The 27,528-nt window shown below is 40.0% G+C and overlaps 1 protein-coding gene across 4 annotated transcripts in view; it reads left to right on the top strand.

Moving 5' to 3' along the window:
• Positions 1–27,528, top strand: part of LOC145341455 (kinesin-like protein KIF2A) — a 110,118-nt gene that overhangs the window by 45,939 nt on the left and 36,651 nt on the right. For all 4 annotated transcript variants that reach the window (XM_080186427.1, XM_080186418.1, XM_080186441.1 and 1 more), the window contains exons 6-8: positions 9,876–9,976; positions 11,015–11,110; positions 11,961–12,015. In XM_080186427.1, the coding sequence (XP_080042553.1) occupies positions 9,876–9,976; positions 11,015–11,110; positions 11,961–12,015 (252 nt within the window). The remainder of the gene's footprint in view (positions 1–9,875; positions 9,977–11,014; positions 11,111–11,960; positions 12,016–27,528) is intronic.

Raw genomic sequence — 27,528 nt, forward strand, 5'->3', positions numbered from 1 at the left:
CTCTATTCTCTCTCCACAAATGCTGTCAAACTTGTTGAAGTTTTTCAGTATTCTCTGTTTTGGTCCATAGACATTAACTTGGTTCAGAAGGGAATTGGTGTTTGAGCACCATCATTTTGTGTACGTCAAAAGGACTTTTCATGTCAATAAGACCATTGTAACTTCTCATGTACTTTGTCGTCTATGTTAATCTTAAAATCTGTGTATAATTGTGAAGCTAATGGGGGAGTAAAGGAATGTTATAATTCATTTTTTTCATGTTTAACAAATGTCTTTTTATTTTTGTTAAAACTAATTAACGGTCCTGTACTCTTCCTCCACATTTGATTGAAAAAAAAATAAAAAGTTACAGCTTTTTGAGCCAGGGTTCCATTCTTGGATCTTTCCATCCTGTCAAAATACCAACTGGGAACATAATACTTCAGACCAGTGTAGAACTCTTTTCAAAAAAAAAGTAAAATTTTCAAAATCCCACACAGCACACACACATTTGTGTTACCTGCAAATTATAATAGTGGCACAGAATCCAATGCTGAACGGGTTGTTCACTGAATGTCCGCCATAGCAGTTTTTAAAAATTTATTTATTAATGTAAGCTTACTTATGATTATTTATTTCATAAGAGCTATTTCATTGACTCTATTTTAGTCCCTCCTTTTGGATCTCTAATTTCTAATGATTGTGACACATAAAGGTTTGTTTTCGATATTTAGGATTGTCATTTGGTATCACATTGTTGCAAAGAGCAATAGACCAAATCATGAGTGGGTTAATTGGAGTCCAGTGTTACTTGGATGGCATTCTAGTTACTGGTAAAGATGAACAAGAATGGGATTGGAACCTGGATGCTGCCCTTCAAGGATTGGAGATCTATGGACTGAAAATCCACAAAGGCAAGTGCGAATTCTTCAATTGAATATTTGGGACATGCGACCTCCACAAATCTTCTTTGACAATCAAGGCTATTACAGAGATGTCCGCACCTTCTTAGGATTGTTGAACTACTATGAAAGATTTGTTCCAAATTTGGTGACTGTTTTAAAACCATTGCACAACCTGCTGTGCCAAAACAAGAAGTGGAAGTGGCCGTCGGATCAGTGCAACAACGCTTCTGTGTAAGTCAAAAAGATGTTGCTCAAATCTAAAATCCTGACGCATTTGGATCCAAACCTACCTCGATAGTTAGTGTGTGATGCATCTCCCTATGCTGTTGGAGCAATGGAATCCCACATCATGCCATCAGATGAAGAGAAACCGGTTGCCTTTGTGAAAAGAACATTGAGCAAAGCTGAAAGTAACTACACACAAATTGATAGAAAACCCTTAGGAATAATCTTTGGAGTAAAGTGATTCATCAGTTCTTGTATGGAAGGTAATTTACATTATTGCTGGGACCGTCGTCCATCAACGACAATCTTTGGACCACATAGAGGAATATCATCATTGGCAGCCAACAGAATGTAGTGATGGTCAATGCTTTTGTCTGCGCACACTTGTACCATCAAGTATTGACAATCCAGTCTTCATTGTAATGCAAATGTGCTTTCTTGTTTACCACTACCAAATAGTTTATCAGCAAGTAGTTCAAGCGTTCATTTCTTCTACTGAACAGATAGACTTTACATCTGTGACTTCAGGAGAAGAAGTATACTTGGAGCAATCTGATACTGTCCAAAGTGATGGAGATGGTGCTAAAAGGCAACACCTCAAAACCAAAACCTGACTTAAAACCATACTCCTCTAGAAAACTGGAGTTATCTGTACAGTCAGGATGTCTTCTTTGGGGGCTCGGAGTAATCATTCCACCATTGAGAAGACACTTGTTGGACAAATTACACGAAGGCATTGTCGATTTGTGAGAATGAAAGAGATAGCAAGGAGCTATATCTTGTGGCCTGGATTGGATGCAAGAATAGAGGAGAAGGCTGGAACGTGTTCTTCATGCACAAAGGTACAAGGCTTGCCACCGTTAGCATTGCTGCATCCTTTGGAGGCCCAGAAGGGGCTTGACAATGGGTGCCCGTCAACTACACAGGATCTCTTGAAGGATACATGTTCTTAATCACAATCGTGCTCATTCAGAGTGGCCAGAAGTTACCATAAAGAAGTTAACTTATCAGAAAAGATGATCGAGATATTAGGAGAATTCTCTAGTTTTTTAATTGATTTATTATTGTCACATATATTAACTTACAGTGAAAAGTACTGTTTCCTGCATGCTATACAGACAAAACATATCATTCATAGAGAAGGAAAAGAGAGCGTGCAGAATGTAGTGTTATAGTCATAGCTAGGGTGTAGAGAAAGATCAACTTAATTTGCAAGGTAAGTCCATTCAAAAGTCTGGCAGTATGGAAGAAACTATTCTTGAATTAGTTGGTATGTGACCTCAGACTGTTGTATCTTTGTCCCGGTGGAAGAGAGAACGTCCAGGGTGCAGGAGGTCCTTAATTATGCTGGCTGCTTTGCTGAGGCAGCAGGAAGTATAGAGTTAATGGATGGGAGGCTGGTTTGCATGATGGATTGGGCTATATTCACGTCCTTTTGTAGTTCCTTGCAGACTTGGGCAGAACAAGCTGAGATATAACCAGAAAGAATGCTTTCTATGGTGCATCTGTAAATGTTGGTGAGAGTCGTAGCTGACATGACAAATTTCCTTAGTCTTCTGAAAAAGTGAAAGCATTGGGGGCTTTCTTAACTATAGTGTCAGCATGGGGAGACCAGGACAGGTTGTTGGTGATGTGGACACCTAAAAGCTTGAAGCTCTCGACCCTTTCTACTTTGTTCCCATTGATATAGACAAGGGCATGTTCTCCTTTTACGCTTTGTGAAGCCAATGACAACCTCCTTCGTTTTGTTGACATTGAGGGAGAGATTATTGTTGCCGCACCAGTTCACCAGTTTAGTAGATTTGGATTTCCTGAGCAATTAAGAAGTATCTCAAATTTCTTAAGGGAGGGAATACAACTTATTAGGTCTGCACCATGCCATCCTGCCACGTATGGACTAGTAGAATGTTGTGTCCAAACAATGAAGCACATATTTAAGGCTAACCAGGAAACAAGGTGCATTGGCCAAACGTCTAAATCAATTCCTACTCATGGAAAGGAATACTGCTCATTCAACAATGCAAATTTCTCCAGCATTACTGATGATGAAGCAACAATTTTGTTCAGCATTTGATTTGTTGAAATCTCCAAAGACGAACCATAAATGGTTAAAAAAAAAAAGGTTAGATTGAACAGTGAGAAAACCAAACAAAATATCATGTTTTCTGCCAAAAAGAAAAGTGAATAATTAAAGTTATCAATACATGAGAGCTGGCAATGAGAGCCAACCAAAGCTTGTAGCCACTGGAGGAATCAGAAAAATTATCGCGGAATCTGAAGAAAATAATTTTGGAAAGAGGCTTGCTATGGCGTTGCCTGAAACAATCCATAACAGAAATGGGAGTACAGTAAGTAGCAAGTACCCCGCAACAACAAATTTGGAGCTGGGGGTATTGTAAAACATGAAAAGGAAATGGGCTGATTGACAGGTCAGGTGGGACAGCTTTATTCCTCTCCCAAGTGTTCTTTTACTTTCAGTTATGGCTGTTGGCTAGTTAAAAGATGTTTGGACTCCAAGCTGGAGACAATATGTTTGTCTCTCTTCCTGGTATTATAAATTTTGCTAGCTAGCTGGAAGAATGTGTTCTTGCTTCCCTGGAGGGAAAATTTTGCTGTTCATGGTTTGCTAGCTAGAGGCCAACAGTGGCTGTAGTTCAACGTCGAGATGCTCCGTTTTCCAGAGCAGAAAATCCAGCGTTTCAATTCTCCAACCAAAGGACTAATTCACAGCAAGTGTTGCAGAGCTGCAAAATCATTTGAGCATTCTTATTTTCTGTGTTAAACCTAGGTCGGTGTAAGGAGGTTTGTTTGGTTGGAACAGTGCATTAAGCTTTTAAGGTTTATGCAATATCATGGTTATTATTTCATTTTGTTTGTAATTAGTAAAAGTTATTATTAATTCTCTTTCTGTTAACTGTATTGTTAAATAAACTTTGTTGGATAAAAGCTCCCTAGTGAGTCTTTGAATCATATCTGGAGTGAAATACTTATGCTTACTTTAGCCAAATTCAAATTGCAAACTTATGATCTAGGCTGACTTCATAAAGTACCTTGGAATTTCTGACCTAGATTATAACAACCAAGTGTTGTCAATCAAACTTCATGAAAATGCAGGTGGACTTTCCTGACCTACTCTTACCCAATAATTTGTCAATAAGTAGTTTGAGAGGAAACTTTCAATTTCGTGCAAGTAGACAACACTCTTGTAACTGCAAGACAAGTGGAGTCACATACCAGAAGTGATCCAGTCGTGTCAGATATTATGGACATGGTGCTTTGAGGCAAGACCACAGAGTAACCACATTCACTTGAAGACTTGAATTATCCATACAAGCAGGTTGTCTCCTTTGGGAAAGGAGAGTCATCATTCCACCACTACGAGAAACGTATATTAAACCAATTACCTGAAGGCCACTGTGGTACTGTATAGATGTAAGAAGATAGCCAGAAGCTATTTTTGGTGGCGAGGGCTTGATATCAAAATTGAGCAGAAAGCAACAATGTGTTTGTCTTTTGCAAAAATAATGAACTTGCCAGCATTAGTCCTATTAATGTCAGAAAAGGCCAGGTAGCACATACATGTTGATTACAGTTTGAAGGGCGTATGTTTCTCATTCTAGTCAATGTTCATTCGAAATGGCCTGAGATTGCTATAATGAATTCAGCATCAGCAGAGAAAGTAGAGAGATTGTGTGAAATCTTCAGATTTGTTTACCCTGAACAACTCGTAAGGCACAGTTTGTTTTGCAAGAACTCATACACTACTTGAAGGAGAACGGAATTGAACATGTTCAGTCTGCTCCTTATCATCCCGCCACAATGGGCTAGTAGAACGTTTTGTACAGACGGAAACATTTGTTGAAGGTAACTAGAGAACAAGGATCGTTGTCTAAATGCTGAGTCAATTCCTGCTCACGTACAGAAATACTGCACACTTAGCAACCCAGGTTCTTCGGCATTGAGAATGGTTTGACATCAAGTATGCACAGCATTCGATTTACTTAAAAACAAAAGAAATTTTTGAGGAAAAAGCAGCAGGATCAGGTTATATGGCGGGAGAACAAGTGGTATGTTGTGTTTTTTTTCAAGCCAAGAAGTTCTAGCAATGAACTATACCACAAATGAAAAATGAATATCTGGCACCATTATAACGCATACAGGACAAGTCTCCTACACCATACAAACCTGAGACAATGTAATGTGGAGGAGACATGCAGTTCAACTTTCAGTGCCAGGACCAATTTGCCACAGACAGCTGAGACCAAATCAAACTGTGCCAAGAGACCTTGGACCTTCCTAAGAGCCCCTCACTAACTGAACCGATTGGGGAAAGCAGCATCTTAGTCAAGAACAAGACACCAAGTCAACCTCTGAACACTATGCCAACTCCAGTTAAGACAATTGTGAATGACATCCAAACCCAACCAAAAACACCAGAGGTTGCAGCAAGCAATAAAAAGCAAACATTGGAGGCTTGCTGACAGAACACTGGCGTCCAAATCGTTAGAAACGTAGAAAAATTACAGCACAAACAGGCCCTTTGGCCCACAAGTTGCGCTGAACATGTCCCTACCTATTAGGCTTACCTATAACCCTCTATCTTACTAAGTTCTTATCCAAAAGTTTCTTAAAAGACCCTATCAAGTCTGCCTCCATCACCTCTGCCGGTAGCTGATTCCACATACCCACCACCCTCTGAGTGAAAAACTTACTCCTGACATCTCCTCTGTACCTACTCCCCAGCATCCTAAACCTGTATCCTCTTGTGGCAACCATTTCAGCCCTGGGAAAAAGCCTCTGAGAATCCACTTGATCACTACCGCTCAACATCTTATACACCTCTATCAGGTCACCCCTCATCCTTCATCTCTCCAATGAGAAAAGACCGAGCTCTCTCAACCTATCCTTATAAGGCATGCCACCCAATCCAAGCAACATCCTTGCAAATCTCCTCTGCACCCTTTCTATGGCTTCCACATCCTTTTTGTAATGAGGCGACCAGAACTAAGCATAGTACTCCAAGTGGGGTCTGACCAGGGTCTTATACAGCTGCAACATTATCTCCTGATTCCTAAACTCAGTTCCTCGATTGATTAACACCAGTACACCATACGCCTTCTTAACCACAGCCTCTACCTGCAAAGCTGCTTTGAGCGTCCTATGAAATTAGACCCCAAGATCCTTCTGATCTTCCACACTGCCAACAGTCTTAACCTTAATATTATATTCTGTCATCCTATTTGACCTGCCAAAATGAATCACCACACATTTATTTGGGTTGAAGTCCATCTGCCACTTTTCCACCCAGTCTTGCATCCTATCAATGTCTTGTTGCAACTTCTGGCATCCTCCATACTATCCACAACACCTCCAACCTTTGTGTCATCAGCAAACTTACCAACCCATCCCTCCACTTCCTCATCCGGGTCATTTATAAAAATCACAAAGAGCAAGGGTCCCAGAACAGATCCCTGGGGCACTCCACTGGTGACTGACCTCCATATAGAAAAAGACCCATCTACAACCATTCTTTGCCTTCTGTGGGCAAGCCAGTTCTGAATCCACAAAGCAATGTCCCCTTGGATCCCGTGCCCCCTCACTTTCTCAATAAGCCTTGCATGGGGCACCTTATCAAACGCCATTGAATGCTCACGTTATGCTGTTTGTTGTGTCAAGGACCTTTGACTAGAAAGGGAAATGTTGTGTATGTGTGATACTTCTAGTGTTTCCTCACTAGTAACCCTGCAGTGGAGCAGAGGCATTTTAAGAAACTAATTTCATGACATTGGCTGTTTGCACGGGCAACAGGCAGTGTAACATAGCCTGTAGTGTTGACATATTCTAAATAAAGCTCTTTATTTGTTTGAACCTCTGAGACCGGCAGGCTTAATTTTAAAAGCATCATACATGGAGCACTCTCTATAACATATGCATGACGATGATATCTCAGATCACTAGTGTGAGTAATGATGCAGACTAAAGAAGCAACCTGAAGTGAACATGCATTAATGAAGCTCTTTTAGTTTGTCAGCTTGTGTTTCTCTTAGCAGTAGTCCTTTGGACACAACAGATACTTAATTCAGAGACATATTTGAAAAACAAAGCTCGTAATCTCGCCTGATTGGTACCAAGGTTATGTAACATTTGATTATCACACTTACACTATAAATCCTAATAAGCAATATTATACTGGCTGCAGCTGTAGTTTAACAAACTGAAGGCTGAAGTCTGTTTTTCTTATCACACTTTTGCTTACCCATTCAGTGAAGATCATGAATTGTTACTTTCTCACACTGGCATGCTAAAAAAGAGCTCTCAGAACTTTTATTTTAAAGCTGTTAATGCTCATAACTACATTTGCCTACTTCAAAACTATTAATGTTTAACATCAAATTATTTCAATTATCCCATTTCACCAGTAATGTGCATTTGCAGTGTATGCTGGCGAAATTCAGACCACATGCAAATGAGTTTTTAACTGTTGCAACTATTTATAACCATGAAGCTACAGAAACAACTTGAAATTTGTTATTTTTCAGATTTTTATCCAGGTATTTATCCCCTTCTAAGCACATAAGAACATAAGAAATAGGAGCAGGAGTAGGCCATCTAGCCCTTTGAGCCTGCCCTGCCGTTCAATAAGATCATGGCTGATCTGAAGTGGCTCAGTTCCACTTTCCCGCTTTCTCCCCATAGCCCTTAATCCCCTTGCCTACCAAAAACCTATTTACCTGCGTCTTAAATATATTTAGCGAAGTAGCCTCCACCACTTCAACAGGCAGAGAATTCCAGAGATTCACCACCCTTTGAGTGAAGAAGTTCCTCCTCAACTCTGTTCTAAACTGCTTTCCGCCCCCCCCGCCTTATCTTGAGGCTGTGCCCTCTAGTCCTGCTGGCCTTTCTGAGCGGGAAGAACCTCTCCACCTCTACCCTATCCATCCCTTTTATCATCTTATACATCTCAATGAGATCCCCCCTCATCCTGACTAGTGATGTTCTGGTCAATGCATTTAGGGCTTAAAAGAATGACCTGAAATAACTAATAGTTTTGTTGTTGTTTTTAAATTTCCATATTCTATATTGGAGAAGCTCATATTAGGAACTAGCTGCATGAACAGAAAAATTGTAAACCACACTCTGATGTTTTGCCTTGGATATGCAAGGATTGATTTTTTTCCATCCCTCCTAGTTTTTGAGACATCAATTTGTTTGCACTTCTAGTGGCATTGTGTTCTTGTGTGATGATATTCCTAGAAAAGAATGAATAATTGAGACTGTAATTAGTGTGAATTTGTAGATTACCGCACAGAATTTTGAGGTCTTTTTGATTGTAATTAGGATCCTTGAAAAATCTATTTGGATTAGTACGGCTTTCAACAAGGTGCTTCATGGTAGACTCTTTCGAAAGGTTAAAGTGCAGGGATCCATGGAGACTTTGCAACTTGGATTTGGAATTGGTTTGCCCAGAGAGGTCAGAGAGTAGTGATAGAAGGGTGTTTTCAGGTTGGAGGTCCATGACTCGTGATGTTCCACAGAGCTCCGTACTGGGACCTCTGCTATTTGTGATATATATAAATGACTCGGATGAAACGTAGATGGATGGGTTAATAAGTTTGCAGACACAAAAATAGGTAGATTTGTGGATAGTGTAGAAGATAGGTAGAGATTTGATTGGCGCAACTTGTGGGCCGAAGGGTCTGTTTGTGCTGTAGTTTTTCTATGATTCTATGATACAGTGGGATGTAGATCAGTTGCAGATATGGCAGATGTAGTGTAATCTGGGCAAGTGTGAGGCGCTCCACTTTGGGAGATCAAATGTTAGAGGTAAGTATATGGATAATGGCAGGATTCTGAACAGCATTAAGGTACGCAGGGATCTTAGGGTTCAAGTCTATAGCTCCCTGAAAGTGGCCACACATGTGGATAGGGGGGGCAAAGAAGATGTTTTGCATGTTTGCCTTTATTGGTCAGGACATTGCATACAAGTATCAGGATGTCATGAACTTTGGTTTTGCTACAACTATTTTGTTCAAATCTGGTCGCCACATTACAGGAAGAATATGGAGAGGGTTCAGAACAGGTTTACCAGGATGCTGTCTGGATTAGAGGATATGAGATGTCAGGAAAGGCTGGACAAACTAGGGTTGTTTCCTCTGGAGCGTTGGAAGCTGAGGAGAGACCTGATAGAAATCTATAGAATTATGAGAGGCATAGATAGGGTTGACAGTCAGAATCTTTTCCCAGAGTTGAAATGTCTAATACAGGTGGTATGCACTTAAGGTGAGAGGGGGAATGTTCAAAGGGGATGTGAGGAGAAAGTTTTCTTTACAGAGTGGTAGCTGTTTAGAATGCGCTGCCGGATGTGGCGGTGCAGGCAGATAAAATAGGGGTGTTCAAGGGGCTTTTAGATACACACATGAATATGCAATAAATGGAGGGAAATGGACCAAGGGCAGGCTGAAGGGATTAGTTTAATTTGGTGTCATGTTTGGCACAACATCGTGGACTGAAGAACCTGTCTGTCACGTACTGTTCGATGTTCTAAACAAAATGCAAATTAGGTTATTGTATCAAAGCATTAAGTATATGAAACCATAAGTATCTATTTTCATCACTAATCGTGTAGTTTCTTCATATGTAGATTTCAATTTAGTCAACCCAATTGTGCTTGCTTACAGTGCGCTAAATATAAATAGCTAATTTAGCCAGTTTTATCACGTGATTGACCAAATGTATATGTATTGTTCTGATAAATACATCTTTCAGCACGCAGAAAATCAAATTGTGTGAAAGAAGTTGAAAAACTCCAGGAAAAGCGTGAAAAGCGGCGAATACAGCAGCAAGAGATGAGAGAAAAAAGAGCTCAGGTTTGCAATCGTTTATTGCACAAAATGCTTTCTTTTTCACCCGTTCCCTGAGTTTCGACACAAATTTTAGTTTTGTGTCCTGTTTTTCCCATAATAGGTTACTTATCCGCCAGGTGATTGGCAATACTTGATTATATTCAGATGGTAAAAGATACTGTTTTGCTCATGCAATTGCTTGGAATTTCTTCTCCTGACTTGTTACCAGAAATTTCTATAGCCATATTGGATCTCGGTGAAATAAACAGGAATATATGGTTACGAAGTAGCAAGATTCATGTGATCTGCATTTTCAGAATTTCTGTTAATTTACTTGATAAAGTCATGTTATTAATATCTCTTTTAATGATGAAAGTGGATCTGTGCTGTAAAAACCAAGAAAATTCCAAGTTCAATTCCAGGGCTCCTTCCTGAGTTCAACTGATCTCGACAGGGTAGCATTAGGATATCATGATAGGCCTTGTTGTGCCTGATATAGGACTGGAGCGAAATGGCTTAAGCTCTACCTAATATAGTCTTAATATCTAGATGGAAGTATTTTTAACCCATAATTTCCTCTGATCTTCGAAAGGTTATCACTGAATGCCAATATATGCTGAACAGGAACCTGCAAAGAATGGCAATTTGGGTGAAATATTATAGGACATTTGATGCCCCTAAAATCAAACCTATAATTTGCTGCTAGTGAGAGTAAAATGAGACTAAATATTAATACCTTTATTTTTTGTCTCCCCACAGTTTATGACTAATTCTGTAACTTCCCTCTTAGATGTAGCATTTTCTCATTGGCTTTGACTGCCTTCATAGGAGGTAATGTTGAGGACTATTGGGACCAAACTGGTCTGTTAGTAAACAATGTAAGGTATTGGAGTGACAAATGATTGTCTGAGTCCCCATTTTTGCAAATGGTCTTCTGGAAAATATTGTCTGAAGCACAAGATTTGGAAAACCAGTGTTAGAATGCGTAATTGTCATCTTCTACTTATTGTAATCTTGTTATTGTGTATGATTACTTCAATAATTGTGTGTTTGATATAATAGGACGTTGATTCTACAAATCCAAATTGGGAAATTATGTGCATGATAAGAGAATTCAGATCAAGTCTTGATTATCGACCTCTTACAGCTGCTGATCCTGTAAGTTACAAGGTTAAGCTGGTAAACTGTACTGATATAATAGACTGAAAAGTTTCTTTCATGCAATTTTGAATGATTGAATTTAAGCTTTTTGGTATATGTTATTAATGTTGTGCAATACCATGATAGTGGTATATGTTTTTTTAATGTCAAAGTAATTATAACATTTTTACATCTTTCTATGATTATTGTACAGTTTTAACACATCACTTTTAATAACTTTCAGTGTTAATATGTATTTAAAGTGAAAAGAAGTCTTTGACTTTTCCAGAGGCAGTTTGGTACAGAGTAAAATTCTTATTTAAATACTAACTATTTGTTTAAATTTGTACTTTCATTCAGTCTATACAAGATCATTGATTATGTGATTATAAGACATGATTGTGAGGCAATAACTCATCTGGGATATAAAGAACCTTAGAGTTACATTTTTAAAATGTAGTGTACTTGTACTTGTTTCTTTTAAACCCTACATGCATTTCCTGGGGCTTTGCAATAATTTTACATAGCATTATAGGAAGTAGCCACAATTTTCTTTTCTGTGCCAGTGAGCCAACTGAAGATGTTATGTCAAAGTGGTTCTAAGTGACTACACAGATTAAGTCTGCAAATTTGATTTGCTAGCCTGGAAGCATTTTTCTTTTTCACTCAGAAGGTGCGGATATCGCTGGCAAGGCCAGCAATTATTGCCCATTACTATTTACCATTGAGAAGGTGATGGTGAGCTGTTGCCTTGAACTGCTGAAGTCCATATAGTTTAGGTGCACCTGATACTTGTGTGGCATAACCATTACTTGCATGCATGATTAGTACAGCTTGTGCTGCAACTGAAACTTTGTTTTCCTTTTAGATCGATGAACAAAGAATATGTGTTTGTGTAAGGAAACGACCACTAAACAAGAAAGGTATAATCTTAGTTACTTTTAATCCACAAATTGATCCTATTATTTCATTCAGACTCTCTCTGTTCTCTAGTCAAAGTATCCTTGAACACAAGACTTTGCAGTGCATACAACTAATCCCATAAAGTAATCACACTAAGTTTTGGAGTTATTTCCTTGAGTTCAGTGCCACTGGTCAGTTTCTGTACTGAGCTACCTCCACTTTGCTGTTCTTTCAAGAATGTGCCATAAAATGTGGTCAGACCCAAGGCCTGAGAATAAGAAACTTTATTACTCAACATCACACGTGATTACGTGATCTTCTTGACTTTGGTGATGGTTTCTTTCATACTAGTTCGGATTAGGTACCACTGGCAATATTGATTGAATATAATGTGTCTAGAAGAATACTACCCAGTGTAAAACTGTAATTACAAGAAACTTCTTCCTTTGCTAATGAGGTCAAAAATTGCAAAGATGCATAAAGCTCAACAGAAGACTGTTCTCCAAAATGCAACTGCTTGATTTCCAAATCACTATTGGTTACTGATTAGACTTGTGCATGATGGCTTCAGACTGACTCGTGAGCTACATACAAATTGAAATTTATAATCCTAATTGCTCAGTAAAGTTAGCTGTTCTGTCTCCTTTTGAACCAAGCTTGAATCTTCAATAGGTACAACTATCAGTCGAACCTTTATAATGCCACACATTCACAAGCCTCGGCGTATCAACTGTTTGCACATGTGTGATTTTGAAATTTGTGGAAACATTGGTGGGTTTCAGTCTGTAAATTCCTTTGAATCTTGAGTGTTATTTCCACCAACCTTCTCTAAGGAATAAACACTTCTATGCTCCTGAAACTCAAAGCTCAAATGCCTTTAGTTAATCTTAAGTTTGGCTGATCTCTTTTTTTTCCCAATGCCTGGTGATAATCAGACAATTGGCAGCAATAGGATCTTTCAGTCCTGCCTTTTTTTTTTAAACTGATATTAACACACAAGTGTTTTTGCTTCCTATGTCTTTATCCTGTATTTGCCTGGAGTAATTCCATGGAGGCAAAAGTCCTGTCACCAAGCTTCTTTATTTAAAACTGTAATATATACACAGAGCTCGCACTCCCAGTAGCTTCCTGCTATGGCACCCCCTTTAAATAGGGAGCATGAGGCTCCCTGATTGGACCATCAATTAGGACACATCAGGGTGTTCATATTCTAGCAAGCCAACCTCATTAGCCTGGCTGAAGTCATCACATTGTCTCCTGTTGTGACAAAACTATTGATGATTTGTATACTCTGTGGGGCAGCAGCTTCTTTCTTTTGCCCACTGGCTCACGGGACTGAAAGATGTATTTCATGTTAGTATGTCTCTGTTCTACATGTTTACTATGACTCAGTTCGTGGCACTCTCACCACTAATTTACAAGTTTCCAAACTCAGCTGATAGTTCAATCTGCCCCCTCAGGTAGATGTAAAAATTCTCTGACACTATTTCAAAGAACAACAGGGAAATTATTAACCTCAGTGTCCTGGTCAATATGTATTCCTCAATCAGAATAGTGGGGTACTTGCTAGAGTGGTTGGGGAGGGTTTATATTAATATGGCAGGGGGTGGGAACCTCTGCAAGGATTCAGAGCAGGGGAATTAAGAACAAGAGGAAAAGACAATAAGGAGAATAAGGAAAGTGATAGGCAGAGAAATCAAGGGCCAGGGTCAGATAACAAGCGAGTAAAAGAGAGTAGGAAAGGGAAAATAAATGTTAAAAGTGCCCACCTTAAGGTTTTGTACTTGAATGCTTGGAGCATACGAGACAAAATGGATGAATTAGTTACACAGATAGATGTAAAGGGGTATGATATAGTTGGCATTACAGAGAAGTGGCTCCAAGGTAAGCGAGGATGGAAATTAAAAATTGAAGACTATACAGTGTTTAGGAAGGACAGACAAAGAAAAACGTGGTGGAGTCACATTGTTGATTAAAGATGATATTGATATGATATTGAGGAAAGATATCAGTATAGATGATGTGGAATCTGTATGGGTTGAGTTAAGAATCAGCAAAGGGCAAAAAACATTGGTGGAGGTGATATACAGACCACCAAACTGTAGTAGTAATGTTGGGAAAAGCATTAGACAGGAAATCAGAGATGCGTATGTTGATTATGGGCAACTTTAATCTGCATGTATATTGGGAGATTTAAATTAGTCGCAGTACAATAGAGGAGGAATTTCTAGAGTGCATGCAGGATGGTTTTTTGGAGCAATAAGTTGAGGAACCAACAGGGGAGCAGGTCATCTTGGACTGAATGTTGTGCCATGAGAAAGGATTAGTTGGCAAACTAGTGACCAAAATATGGTAGAATTCTTTGTCAAGGTGGATAATGATATAATTGATTCTGAGACCAGGGTCCTGAATCTCAATAAAGGTAACTGTAATGGTATGAGGCATGAATTGGCCATGATATGCTGGGAAATATTACTGAAAGACAGCGGACAGGCAATGGCAGGCATTTGAAGAACAAGTAGGTGAACTTCAGGAGTTTACTCCAGTTTGGCGCAAGAGTGGTTCAGGAATTGTGGCCAAGCCATGGCTTACAAGGTGAATTAGAGGTAGTATCACATTCAAGGAAGAAATATACAAATTGACAAGAATAAGTAGTAAGCCTGAGGATCGGGAGCAGTTTAAAATTTTAGCAAAGCCCAAGATATTGATTAAGAAGTGAAAAATCAGAGTATGAAAGTAAGCTAGCAGGAAACATTAAAACTGACAAAGTTTCCCTAAATATGTAATGAGAAAAAGATTGACAAGAACAAATGTAGGCCCCTTAAAACGGGAGAATTCATAACGAGGAATAAAGAAATGGCTGAGGAAATAAATTTGTACTTTATTTAGGTCTTGCTTTGTGAAGACTGCAACAATGCACCAGAAGTATTGAGAGAAACATGTTTTAGTGAGGAGCTGAAGGAAATCAGTATTAGGGGAAATTGATTGAAATTATTTTCCAAAATTATTTGGACTCTGGACTGGTTGCTGCAGATTGGAGAGCAGCTAATGCAAGTCCTCTATCGAAAAAGGGAAATAGAAAGAAAACCAGGAACTACAGACCAGTGAGCCTAATGTTGGTACTGGGAAAGATATTTGAGCCTATTATCAAGGATTTCATAACTCGGCATTTGGAAGGCAGTGGCATAATCAGGCAAAGTCAGCATGGATTTACCAAAGGGAAATCATGCTTGACAATGTATTGGGATTCTTTGAGGATGTAACTGGTAGAGTTGACCAAGGAGAACCAGTGGATGGGGTTTATTTAGACTTTCAGAAGACTTTCAACAAGATCTCACATAACAGACTAGTATATAACATTAAAACATGTGGGATTGCAGGTAATGTCTTGAGATAGATAGAAAGCTGATTAGCAATTAGGAAGGAAAGAGTGGGCATAAATGGGTCTTTTTCAGAAAGGCATTCAGTGACTAGTGGGGTTCCGCAGGGATCTGTGCTGGGATTTCAACTATTCAGATTATATGTCAGTGATTTGGAAGAGGGAACTGAATATATTATTTCCAAATTTTTGGATGATGCAAAGTTGGTTGGGGGGTGGACCTGTGAGAAAGATGCAGAGATGCTTGTGTGATTTGGACAGGCTGTGTGTGTGTGTGTGTGGGCATCTGTATGGCAGATACAGTTTAATGTGAATAAATGTGAGGTGTCCACTTTAGTTGCAATAATAGGAAGTATTACTTGAATGGGTGTAAATTGAGAGAGATGGATACTCAATGAGATCTCAATGTCTTTGTGTATTAGTCGCTGAAAGTAAGCATGCAGGTACACCAGGCAGTAAAGGTGGCAAATGGTACATTGGCCTTCATAGGGAGAGGTTTTGAGTATAGGGATAGGGATGTTTTGCTGCAATTGTATAGGGTGTTGGTGAGGTAACACCTGGAAAATTGTATGCAGTTTGGTGTTCTTATCTGAGGAAGGAAATCCTTGCTATAGTGGAAGTACAGCAAAGGTATACCAAGCTGATTCCTGGGATAGCAGGTCTGTCACGTGAGGAGAGACTACGTCGGCTAGGATTATCTTCACTAGAGTTTAGAAGAGTGAAAGGGGATCTCATAGAAACTTATAAAAGTCTAACAGGGTTAAACAGGATAGATTCAGCAAGAATGTTCCCTATGATGGGGCAGTCCAGAACTAGGGATCATGGTTTAAGGATAAGGGGTAAACTTTTTAGAACCAAGGTAAAGAGAAGTTTCTTCACCCAGAGGGGTGGTGAATGTGTGGACTTCACTACCGCAGAATGTAGTTGAGGTTAAAATGTCTGATTTCAAGAAGTAATTAGATATAGCCCTTGGAGCTAAAGAGATCAAGGGATATGGGGGGAATGGGGAGAATCAAGATATTCAATTTGATGATCAACCATGGTCAAAATGAATCGCGGAGCAGGCTTGAAGGGTTGAATGGCCTACTCCTGCTTCTAGTTTCTATGATTAGCATGCAAATTAGGAACAGGAGTAGGCCATTCTGCCAAATTTCATTCAATAAGATCATGGCTAATCTGGTTGTGCCCTCGACTCCACATTCTCACCTAATCCTGATGACCATTGTTAGTCCAGAATCCACCTGCTATCACATTGTTTGTGGGAATGAGCTGCACATAATTTGATTGACATGTTTCCTACCTTACAACAGTGACTACACTTCAGATGTGGTAGGCGTTGGGGAGAGTTACAGAACAAAGAGATCTTGGGGTACGTGTTCATAGCTCATTGAAAGTGGAGTCACAGGTGGACAGAGTGGCGAAGAAGGCATTCAGCATGCTTGGTTTCATCAGTGAGTAAGAAGTCTCACAACATCAGGTTAAAGTCCAACAGGTTTATTTGATAGCAAAATCCACTAACTTTCGGAGCGCTGCTCCTTCGTCAGGTAAGTGGGAGTTCTCATAGAAATCATAGAAACCCTACAGTGCAGAAAGAGGCCATTCAGCTCATTGAGTCTGCACCAACCACAATCCCACCCAGGCCCTACCCCCATATCCCTATATATTTTACCCACTAATCCCTCTAACCTACACATCTTAGGACACTAAGGGGCAATTTTAAATTGGCCAATCCAACTAACCTGCACATCTTTGGACTGCCATCTTTGAGTTCTGTTCACCAGAGAACTCAAGATAGAGTTCTGATGATCAGAACCCCCACTTATCTAACAAAGGAGCAGCGCTTTGAAAGCTAGTGGATTTTGCTACCAAATAAACCTGTTGGACTTTAACCTGGTGTTGTGAGACTTCTTACTGTGTTTACCCCAGTCCAACGCCGGCATCTCCACATCATGACTGCTTCAGTCAGAACATCGAATACAGGAGTTGGAATGTCTTGTTGAAGTTGTACAAGACATTGGTAAGGCCACACTTGGAATATTGTGTGCAATTCTGGTCATCCTATTATAGAAAGGATGTTATTAAACTAGAAAAAGTGTAGAAAAAATTTACCAGGATGCTATGGGACTTGATGGATTGAATTATAAGGAGAGGCTGGATAGACTGGGATTATTTTCTCGAGTGTAGAAGGCTGAGGGGTGATCTTATAGAAGTCTATAAAATCACGACGGGCACAGATAAGCTAGATAATCAATACCTTTTCCCAAAGAGGACGTAGGTTTAAGGTGAGAGGGGAGAGATTCAAAAGTATCCAGGGGGGCAGTTTTTTTCACATGAAGGGTGATGGGTGTCTGGAACAAGCTACCAGAGGTAATAGTAGAAGCGGGTACAATTTTGTCTTTTAAAAAGCATTTAGATCGTTACATGGGTAAGATGGGTATAGAGGGACATGGGCCAAATGCAGGCAATTGGGATTAGCTTATGGGTTTTTAAAAAAAAAAAGAGTGGCATGGACAAGTTAGGCCGAAGGGCCTGTTTCCATGTTGTAAACCTTTATGACCTCTAAGTATTGAATTGGCTGTAAAATACTTTGAGATGCTTGCAGTTGTTTTCTTTGCTCCAAACCACCAGCCACTCGATTTTGATAACTCCCTTCTCCTTTGTCAAATATTGGAAGTACACCTGAGAATATTCTCTTATTCTCTATTCATCAAAACCTAGGTTTTGATGCTATCCTAATAAATTGCTGTTAAGGTCCTTGTATTATTTCTCACCATGTTGTGTGGCTTATCACCATGTGGTTGTTTTTATTTGTTCCCTATAGTATCACTTCTAATCTTGCTTCGTGTACATGTCTAGCTCCAGATAAACTGTACAATCATTTGACTTCTGATTCTCATGGCCATCCACTTGGGAACAAAGAATCACTTGCAAGACAATATATGATGGTCAGCAATCTGCATCTTTTTCCAGACTGGCCTCTGGTTTGGAGAATGTTTTCCTGGAAAATTTCACTTTCTTCAGTGTTGGTATCTGATATTTGTTAATAGAACTAGAACATTGCAGCACAGTACAGGCCCTTCAGCCCTCAATGATGCACCAACCTGTGAAACCAATTTAAAGCTCATCTAACCAATATCATCCATCCATATGTTTATCCAGTGGCCATTTAAATACCTTTGGAGTTGGCGAGTCCACTACTGTTGCAGGCAGGACATTCCACGCCCTTACTACTCTGAGTAAAGAACCTACTCTGACATCTGTCCTATATCTATCACCCTTCAATTTAAAGCTATGCCCCCTTGTGCTAGCCATCTCCATCCGAGGAAAAAAGCTGTCACTGTCCACCCTATCTAATCCTCTGATCATCTTATATGCCTCTATTAAGTCACCTCTTAACCTTCTTCTCTCTAACGAAAACAGCCTCAAGTCCCTCAGCCTTTCCTCATAAGACCTTCCCACCATACCAGGCAACATCCTGGTAATTCTCCTCTACACTCTTTCCAATGCTTCCAGATCCTTCCTATAATGCGGCAACCAGAACTGTACACAAAACTCCAAGTGTGGCCGCACCAGACTTTTGTACAGCTGCAACATGATCTCATGGCTCCGAAACTCAATTCCTCTACCAATAAAAGCTAACACACCGTACGCCTTTTTAACAACCCTATCAACCTGGGTGCCAACTTTCAGGGATCTATGCACATGGACACCAAGATCTTTCTGTTCGTCCACACTACCAAGTATCTTACCATTAACCCAGTACTCTGTATTCCTGTTACTCCTTCCAAAGTGAATCATTCCATACTTTCCCGTATTAAACTCCATTTGCCACCACTTAGCTCAGCTCTGCAGCTTATCTATAACCTGCAATATCCTTCCCCACTGTCCACAACTCCACTGATTTTAGTGTCATCCGCAAATTTAATAACCCATTCTTTTACGTCCTCATCTAGGTCATTTATAAAAATGACCAACAGCAGTGGCCCCAAAACAGTTCCTTGCGGTACATCACTAGTAACTGAACTCCAGGATGAACATTTCCCATCAACCACTACCCTTTGTCTTACAGCTAGCCAATTTCTGATCCAAACCGCTAAATCACCCTCAATCCCATACTTCCATATCTTCTGTAATAGCTTACCATGGGGAACCTTACCAAACGTTTTACTGAAATTAATATATGATCCCTCAGTTCCTTTTTAGCCAGTCTTAACGCAGACGGTTCTGCTTTCTTCAGCTATACCCTATTGTAACAATACTGCTGCTGCTGATTTGTATTCTTCAGCTCCACTTCCTGAAGATTTAAGATATCCTGGCCATAAACACAATTCACTCACCTACCTTGTTCTACCATGTCACTGAATACTAGGCAACTTGACATCTCTTCACCCTCTTGTATCTACATTTCTCATTCACACACAATTGCAATCTTAATATGTTACTGTAATCAGTATTTGATAGCCCTCAGAAGACTGAAGACAATCAGTGGGGTGATTATCTCTGTGTACTGTGTCCTTGCTTCATATCCAAGCTTAATGTTTGATGCTGTATTTTTTTTAAAAAGTAGCCCTAAATGCAGGGCCTTAAAATGATCCAGGTCCAATTATTTTAAAAACGAGTTACACAGCATTTGCTCTTTTTCTTCATTTGCTGCATCTGATTTTGCAAGATGATAGATATTTAAAATTAGAGGGAATTAGTTTTCATTGTTGGCTGGGATTCACTGCCCCCAAAAACATGTTAACTAATTTTAAAAATCATTGCTTATTTGACCTCATAGTTGATGTACTTGCTTCCCATTGGCCTAGCACTCTATAACAGATGCTCACTAAGTTGCCATCTTGTTTGCCTCTTGTTCACACAAATTCCTCTTATTCTACACTTGACTAGACAGATATATCCCTTTTATCACATTTTCTTTCACATAACTACAAGTTTATTTTTCTATGTTTACAAGTATCTCTTTGTTTGCCAAGCTGTGCTGTTGTTGAACTAAGTCTCTAAAACCAATGGTATTGTAGCCGCCGCCTTCTGCGAATAGCTGTAACCCTTCCGTTTTATTTCCAGGACTCCTATCTTTATAAGTGGAACTCGAAAGCAACCTTTAACTTGCACCTTATAGATGTTTGTTTAAATTGTTGTTATTTTGTTGTGCTGTCATTACACATTTACCTGCTATATTAGTGCCTGGATAACTTCTACTTAATCATGGATTGACATTGGAAATTATCCTGAGAAGCTGAGACCTCTGAATGGATTCCTGTCATATCCTATCTAAATGAGCATATTCGCTTGATCCCTATTTGCCTCCCAATTACTGACACGTGTCACAAGCTGCATGTAATTTTACATAAGAACGTAAATGGGAGCAGGAGTAAGCCATCTAGCCCGTCGAGCCTGCTCTGAAGTTCAGTAAGATCATGGCTGATCTGATAGTGGGTTCAATTCCACTTACCCACCTGCTCCCCATAACCCTTATTCCCTTATTGGTTAAAAATCTATCTATCTGTGACTTAAACACAATTAACGAGGTAGCCTCTACTGCTTCATTGGGCAGAGAATTCCAAAGTTTCACTGCCCTCTGGGAGGAGAAGTTACTCCTCAACTCTGTTCTAAATTGACTCCCCTGTATTTTGAGGCTATGCCCCCTAGTTTTTGTTTACATTGTAAGTGGAAATAACCTTGCTGCTTCTACCCTGTCTAGCTCCTTCATGATCTTATATGTCTCTATAAGATCTCCCCTCAACCTTCTAAACTCCAGTGAGTACAGGCCTAGTCTATTCAATCTCTCCTCATAAGCTAACCCTCTCATTTCCGGAATTAACCTGGTGAACCTTCTCTGTACCCCCTCCAAAGCTAATATATCCTTCCTTAAATAAGGGGACTAAAATTGTGACAGTACTCTAGGTGCGACCTCACCAGTACCTTGTACAATTGCAGCGCAACCTTCCTGTTTTTATATTCCATCCCTCTCACGATAAAGGCCAACATTCCATTTGCCTTATTGATTACCTGCTGCACCTGCGAACTGAATTTTTGTGATTCTTGCGCAAGGACCGCCAGGTCCCTCTGCACAGTAGCGTGTTGGAATTTTTCACCGTTTAAATAATAGTCCATTTCGCTATTATTCCTTCCAAAGTGGATAACCTCACACTTACCAATGTTAAACTCCATCTGCCAGATCCTTGCCCACTCACTTAACCTATCTAAATCTCTCTACAGACTTTCTGTCATTACACATTTACCTGCTATTTTGCGCTATGGTTTTCTCTGAAATAAATACTGCATAGGTTTATCATATAAGCAACAGCTGGTATTTTGGATCTTAAATAAATCTTGTGATTATTTGTAGTTTTGTAGCTAATGGAAGTGATACAAAAATTACATTCTTACATCCCCTCTTCCAGAAACTGTGCCCTTCAGAGCATTAAGACGCAACTGGAGGCAACAGGCATTAAGGAACCAGGAGGCAGGCAGAACCCCATCAGGTAGCAGACAGGAGCTAACAAGGTAGCAGGAAAGTGAGAGTTAGTAGGTGAAATAATAGCAATTTTTGAAAGGAGCCATTTGTATTCCAAATGTCAAATTTATTTTAATTTTGGAAATGAAGCAGCCTGGAAATATATCATGGTGGTGCAAAATTTCATATGTTGGTATGACAATGCTGAAAGTCTCAGCAGCACAAGTGGAATTTCTTTCAAAAAGCTCAGAAAAGGATTTTCTCTCACACTTTCAAATAATTTATTTTAGGCTTCCTTCTACTTTTTAATTTTCTATCAAGCATTGCTGCACAAAACTAAGATTCCTTTTGATTCAGGATTCCTATCGCTTTATAGTTATTGACTGCACAGAGATTACTTTTCGTTCTCTGGTGGTAATTGAAACTGCTTGATTCTATTTGAGTTAGCCAAATCTCCATGTTTAGATAAGGATTTTTCTCCTCCCTCACCCCCCCACCCAGCTCCAAGGAAAAATTGTAGATATGCTAATTTTAAGATACTTTATTTATAAAATATTATGATAATGATATTTGTGTGCTTCATTGAAGTGTAATCAAACAAAAATTGACATAAAATCAAAGAAGATATTAGGTTAGGTCATCAAGTAGTTGGTTAAAGAGATTTAAAGTGCAATCTTAAAGTCGGCAAGAAAGGTGATTAGGCTTAGGGAAGGATTCCATACTTTAGGACCTGTGTGACTGAAGACTCAGCTGTCAGTGGTGAGGTGATGAAATTAAGGTTTGACAAGAGGCAAATGTTAAAAGAATGGAGAGCTCTTGGAGGGTTGTAAGGCTGGAGGAGGTAAGATTAATGGGAAGGTACAAGACCATGAAGGTGTTTGAACATGAAGAGAATTTTAAAAATTGAAGTAGCGGTGGACTGAGTGTCATTGTAGATAAGCAAGCACTGGGCTGGCAAGATCGATAAGACTGGGGTAAAAAGAGAGAAAGACTTGCATTTATATATCATCACCTTTAAGTGTCTCAAAGTGCTTTACAGCTAGTGAAGCGCTTCTGAAGTATCACTTTTTGGTAATGTAGGAAATGACAGTTGAGGTTGCCATTTGCAAGAATACTGATGGAGGCACAGAAGAAAGCTGTGGGCTTGTCTCTAAGGGGTAGTGAGAGTAGAATGAGAAGATCAAGGAATAGAGAAGGGTTGGGTCAGAATTCTGAGTATAAATTGCCAGTGAGAGAATTAAAGTGTGACTGGGTAGCAGGACAGTGAGGAGATGGGAGAAGAGCCCAATAGGGTTAGAGAGAAGCAAAAGACATGAGGAAGTAATGATCCTGTGTCTGGGGTGGCAGCCAAAATGTGCACGCAAATTGACACAAGGACCCTCATGTTACATAGGTATGGTAAAGATCAGAAGAGATGTGTTTTATATTTGTAAATGGAGACGATGTACAAGACATAAACGCTTAAAATTATACAGAGATTCTGTTGTGGATGAAGTTAAATTGTACATAAGGGGGAATCAACTTGAACTGATGACTGAGTGTGGAGGGCAAGTGAGTCCAGGAGATGGTTGGGAGTAGGGTTGCAGTGGATGAAAAGCTTGAAGCATTTCCATTGAAAATGAAGAGTCAAGCGGCTGGGTAGAATCAACCATAAGCCAATAGTGTTGATCTAGGGGTAAACTCCCTGGAGATGAGTTAAGGCCTTGCTGGTGTATAGCAATAGACCCAGTATAACAACAGCAGACAGAAAAACAGAGTGAAAATAGGAAGGAGGCAAAGAGTGACAGAACAAAGATCAGCTGACAGCAATAGAACAGAATCCAGAACAGGATGGAAGACAGCTGAAGCAGTTCAAAGCTAACTCAGCAGAAGAGTGGAAATCTCAGCAATGGAGCACAAATCTAAATATGCCACAGCAGACTAGTTACTAGAAGCTAGATTACTGTGGTGCCTGATCACTTTGAGGGACAATCTCCTGAAAGAGTCACATGACCTGGGCTTATCAATCCAGAACCGAGTTAGAGCCAAACTCCAATTTGTCCCAGCAGTTATATAGAGTCATGTCTTGAATCATTGAATTTGCATCACCCTGTAAGCAGTTGTTGTTCATTAATAAACATCTGTAGTTTGTTTTTAATTGTTAGAGACGAGTCGCTACAATGACCTAGCAGAAAATACAGTCTTCATTTAAAACAAAAAGCAGCAAAGTTGGAGGTTGCTAGAGAGAAATACATTGCATGCCTGGAAAAGACCGTTCTGGCTGAAGCAGCCAAATAAACTTGAGAAACCAGCAGTGCATTGAAATATTCAGAGGCTCAGCAGTTAACACCTGAAAGTGTCGGAGATGGATTGTTGGATATTGCTTCAGGTTTCAAGCTAACTTTATCTAAGTGGTAATACAATAACAGTAACCAAACCTTCAAAAATTGTCCAGTAGAACAGCTTAATCCTGATGACAAAGAAATCCAAGGGCTGGGAAGTCAAATTTGTCAGGATTCTTGTAGTTGAAAGGAGCAAATACACACGGTGGCAGTGATTAGCACTGCTGCTTCACAGCACCAGAGACCTGGTTTCGATTCTGGCCTTGGGTGACTGTCTTTGTGGAGCTTTGCATGTTCTCCTGTGTCTGCGTGAGTTTCCTTTTTGGGTGCTTTGGTTTCCTATCACAGTTCAAAAGACATGCTGGTTACGTGCATTAGCCATGCAAAATTCTCCCTCAGTGTATCCAAACAGGGTACTGGAGTGTGGCAACTAGGGAATTTTCCCTGTAACTTCATTGCAGTGTTAATATTAGCCTACCTGTGACACTAAATTTCAAAGAAAAACTGGAAGGGTTGGGGATGGATACTGGATTCTGCATAAGTAAGTTTCAACTTATAGTTTGGACTGAAGTGCACCCACTATTGGAGCCAAGGGAACTTGCAGTTGGAAAAAATGTTAGCGGAAGAAAGGCCAACGAATGATAGCACATGCATGACCAAGGATAAAGTTAGAGAGCAAGGGAGCTGCCAATGCAGGCCCTACATTGCAATCCTCTTAAAATAAGAATTGGCCATCCCTGGTGAATTCAAGAAAAAGTTCCTTTTACTTTTCTTTAAATCTCTGTCTATGTCACAAAAATAAGGCTGACTTTTTTTAGTTCATCACAGCACCTCCTTGTCTTCAATGAGCACAACCTTTTGTGTAATCATGACATAGCCAAATGTATCCCACTGTGATGGTAATTGGTATATTTTATTCTGAGAAATTCCTTTTACTCCTACATTTTTGATTTCTGTTTTTGACCACTTTTCTGCCTCTCTGTCCAAAAGTACAATATGGCAGGAGCTGAAAACCTGAAATAAAAATCAAAAACCTGGAAATATTTGTCAGGCAGCACCTTTTGGAGAGAAAAATAGTTAACATTCCAGATGATTGGATCATCCTTCAGTTCTCTGGCATAATTTTCTTTTTCAGAGTTTTAGAAATGCTAGACATTGTTCCTGTAATGTCTCCTGTAGTTTCCTAGTGATTTTTTCCCTTTGTCCTACTTAACTGTTCTAATCTCCCCTTTTTTGTCATTATTCTACATGTTTTCTTTATCTTTATTCCAGCTGTCTCTGTTTTCATTCTTTGTCCGGATGACACGAAATGCTTTGTCACTAATTTCAGATTTGATCTAACCTTTAACCTTTTTATTCATGCATGGAGTTTATAATGTAATTGTTTGTGTCTAACTTGATTTGTACCCTTTCCATCTGCAGCTCTGGGACAAGCCCACTTCCAAAGTGACAGGCCTAGTAGAGTTGTCAGAAGTTCTATGGCTTTGCCTGGAGCTCGAATTTCATAATGGAATAATCATTTTTTTAAGACCAATGTTCATTTTAATCTGATAAATGAGGAGCTGGTATTTTCACGGGCAAATGAAATCAATTATCTCCTGTTTTTGGATATCAGTTGAGGTATATTTAATTTGTATGTTACTATGCTGTACACTCAAGCTACTTGCCTATTTCGGCCCTGATCCTGATCTTATATTTGTGTCTTTCCTAAAAAAAAATTCAAGATAGTATTCAGGACCAGGCAGTTTTCCATAACATTAAAAGTTGTTTGTCCATTGTCATCGACACCATTAGTCATTTTGAGGCTGGTTGCAGTGTGTCGGAAGATGTCTGATCAGGCCATTTCGGGCATGGAATGTCCTGGCGCATATTGGACAGATTTGTATAGACACTGTAGTTGTTGCGCTGGTGGCTCTGGACTTGCGCAGCTCATGCTTAAGTTGTGCTTCAGCAATCCACCTTGCTTCATGAGCTTGACAGCCTTTGTGGATGAGGCAGCGCCAGGTAGGGTGGTTTTGTGCCAGCGTTTCCCAGGTGGTCGTGTCAATGTCAGACGACTTCAGGGAGGCTTTGAGTGTGTCTTTGAAACATTTCTTCTGCACTCCATGCGAGCATCTTCCAGCAGAAAGTTCCCCAAAAAGGAGCTGCTTGGGTATGCGCTCACCTGACATACATATGACATCACCTGCCCACCGGGTCTGCACTCTCATCAGCAGTGTGTGGACTGATGGTAGACTTGCTCTAGAGAGAACTTCAGTGTCTGGTACTTTGTCCTGCCATCTGCTGCGTAATATTCTGTGAAGACAAGTCATGTGGAAATGATTGAGCTGTCTTGCATGCCTTCGATACACAGTCCACGTTCCACAGGCGTACAGGAGGGTAGTGAGTACCACGGCGTTGTAGGCCTTCAGTTTTGTTGCTGGGCTGATTCTTCGACGTTCCCATACAGTGGAGTGTAGGCTACCAAAAACAGAACTTGCCTTTGCTATTCTGCAGTTAATTTCTGCATCAATAGTCACTGCTTGGGAGAGGGTGCTGCCAAGATAAGTGAACTGGTCCACTGCCTGTAGTTTCTGCCCTTTGATTGTGATTATGGGTTCTGTGTACGATGCATGAGGAGCAGGCTGGTGCATGACTTCAGTGTTTTTAATGTTGATGGTGAGTCCAAAGTTGTCACGAGCCGTGGAAAATTTGTCCATACTGACTTGCATCTCCTGGCTGTGAGCCAGCATACAGGGCGCAGTCATTGGCAAAAAGGAAATTGTTCAGAACAATCTCTTTCACTTTGGTAATAGCTTGAAGTCTCCTCAGATTGAAAAGCTTCCCATCCACTCTGTACTTGAGGCTGATTCCAGCAACGCTGTCCTGGAAGGCATCATTCAGCATGGCAGTAAACATCATGCTGAGCAGTATGGGTGCGAGCACACAGCCTTGTTTGACGCCATTGGTGACTGGGAATGCCTCGGTGAGATAGGGAGAAGTCTATCCCAGCATGTGAAGACAGAGTCCAGCAGATTGAGCAGAGGAGACCAATGGAAGGTCCAATGGTCAAGAAGGCGGTCTCTGCAAGCATCGTGGAACGCGAAGAGCAGGGCAAGACACAGAAGACATCCTGGTCATCCACTGCGCCTAGTCCCACCTCCAGCAGTCTTGAACGTTAATAGTAAACAATAAATGTCAGTGGTGATACTTTCACATAACTTAGCATGTTGTAGAAGATTTTAGAGACTTAATTTCCAGATTCATATGTACCAATGTAGGGTGCTCCTCTTTGATCTTTGTTTAGTATATAGTTATGAACAGCAAGAATACAACTTGTCTGCAACTGCAGTACCTGTATTTTTACTCAAGTTTAGGCCATTCACTCATAAGA

The sequence above is a fragment of the Carcharhinus amblyrhynchos genome, chromosome 1 (genome assembly GCF_965287045.1).
Source record: "Carcharhinus amblyrhynchos chromosome 1, sCarAmb.v2.hapA, whole genome shotgun sequence".
Classification (NCBI taxonomy): domain Eukaryota; kingdom Metazoa; phylum Chordata; class Chondrichthyes; order Carcharhiniformes; family Carcharhinidae; genus Carcharhinus; species Carcharhinus amblyrhynchos.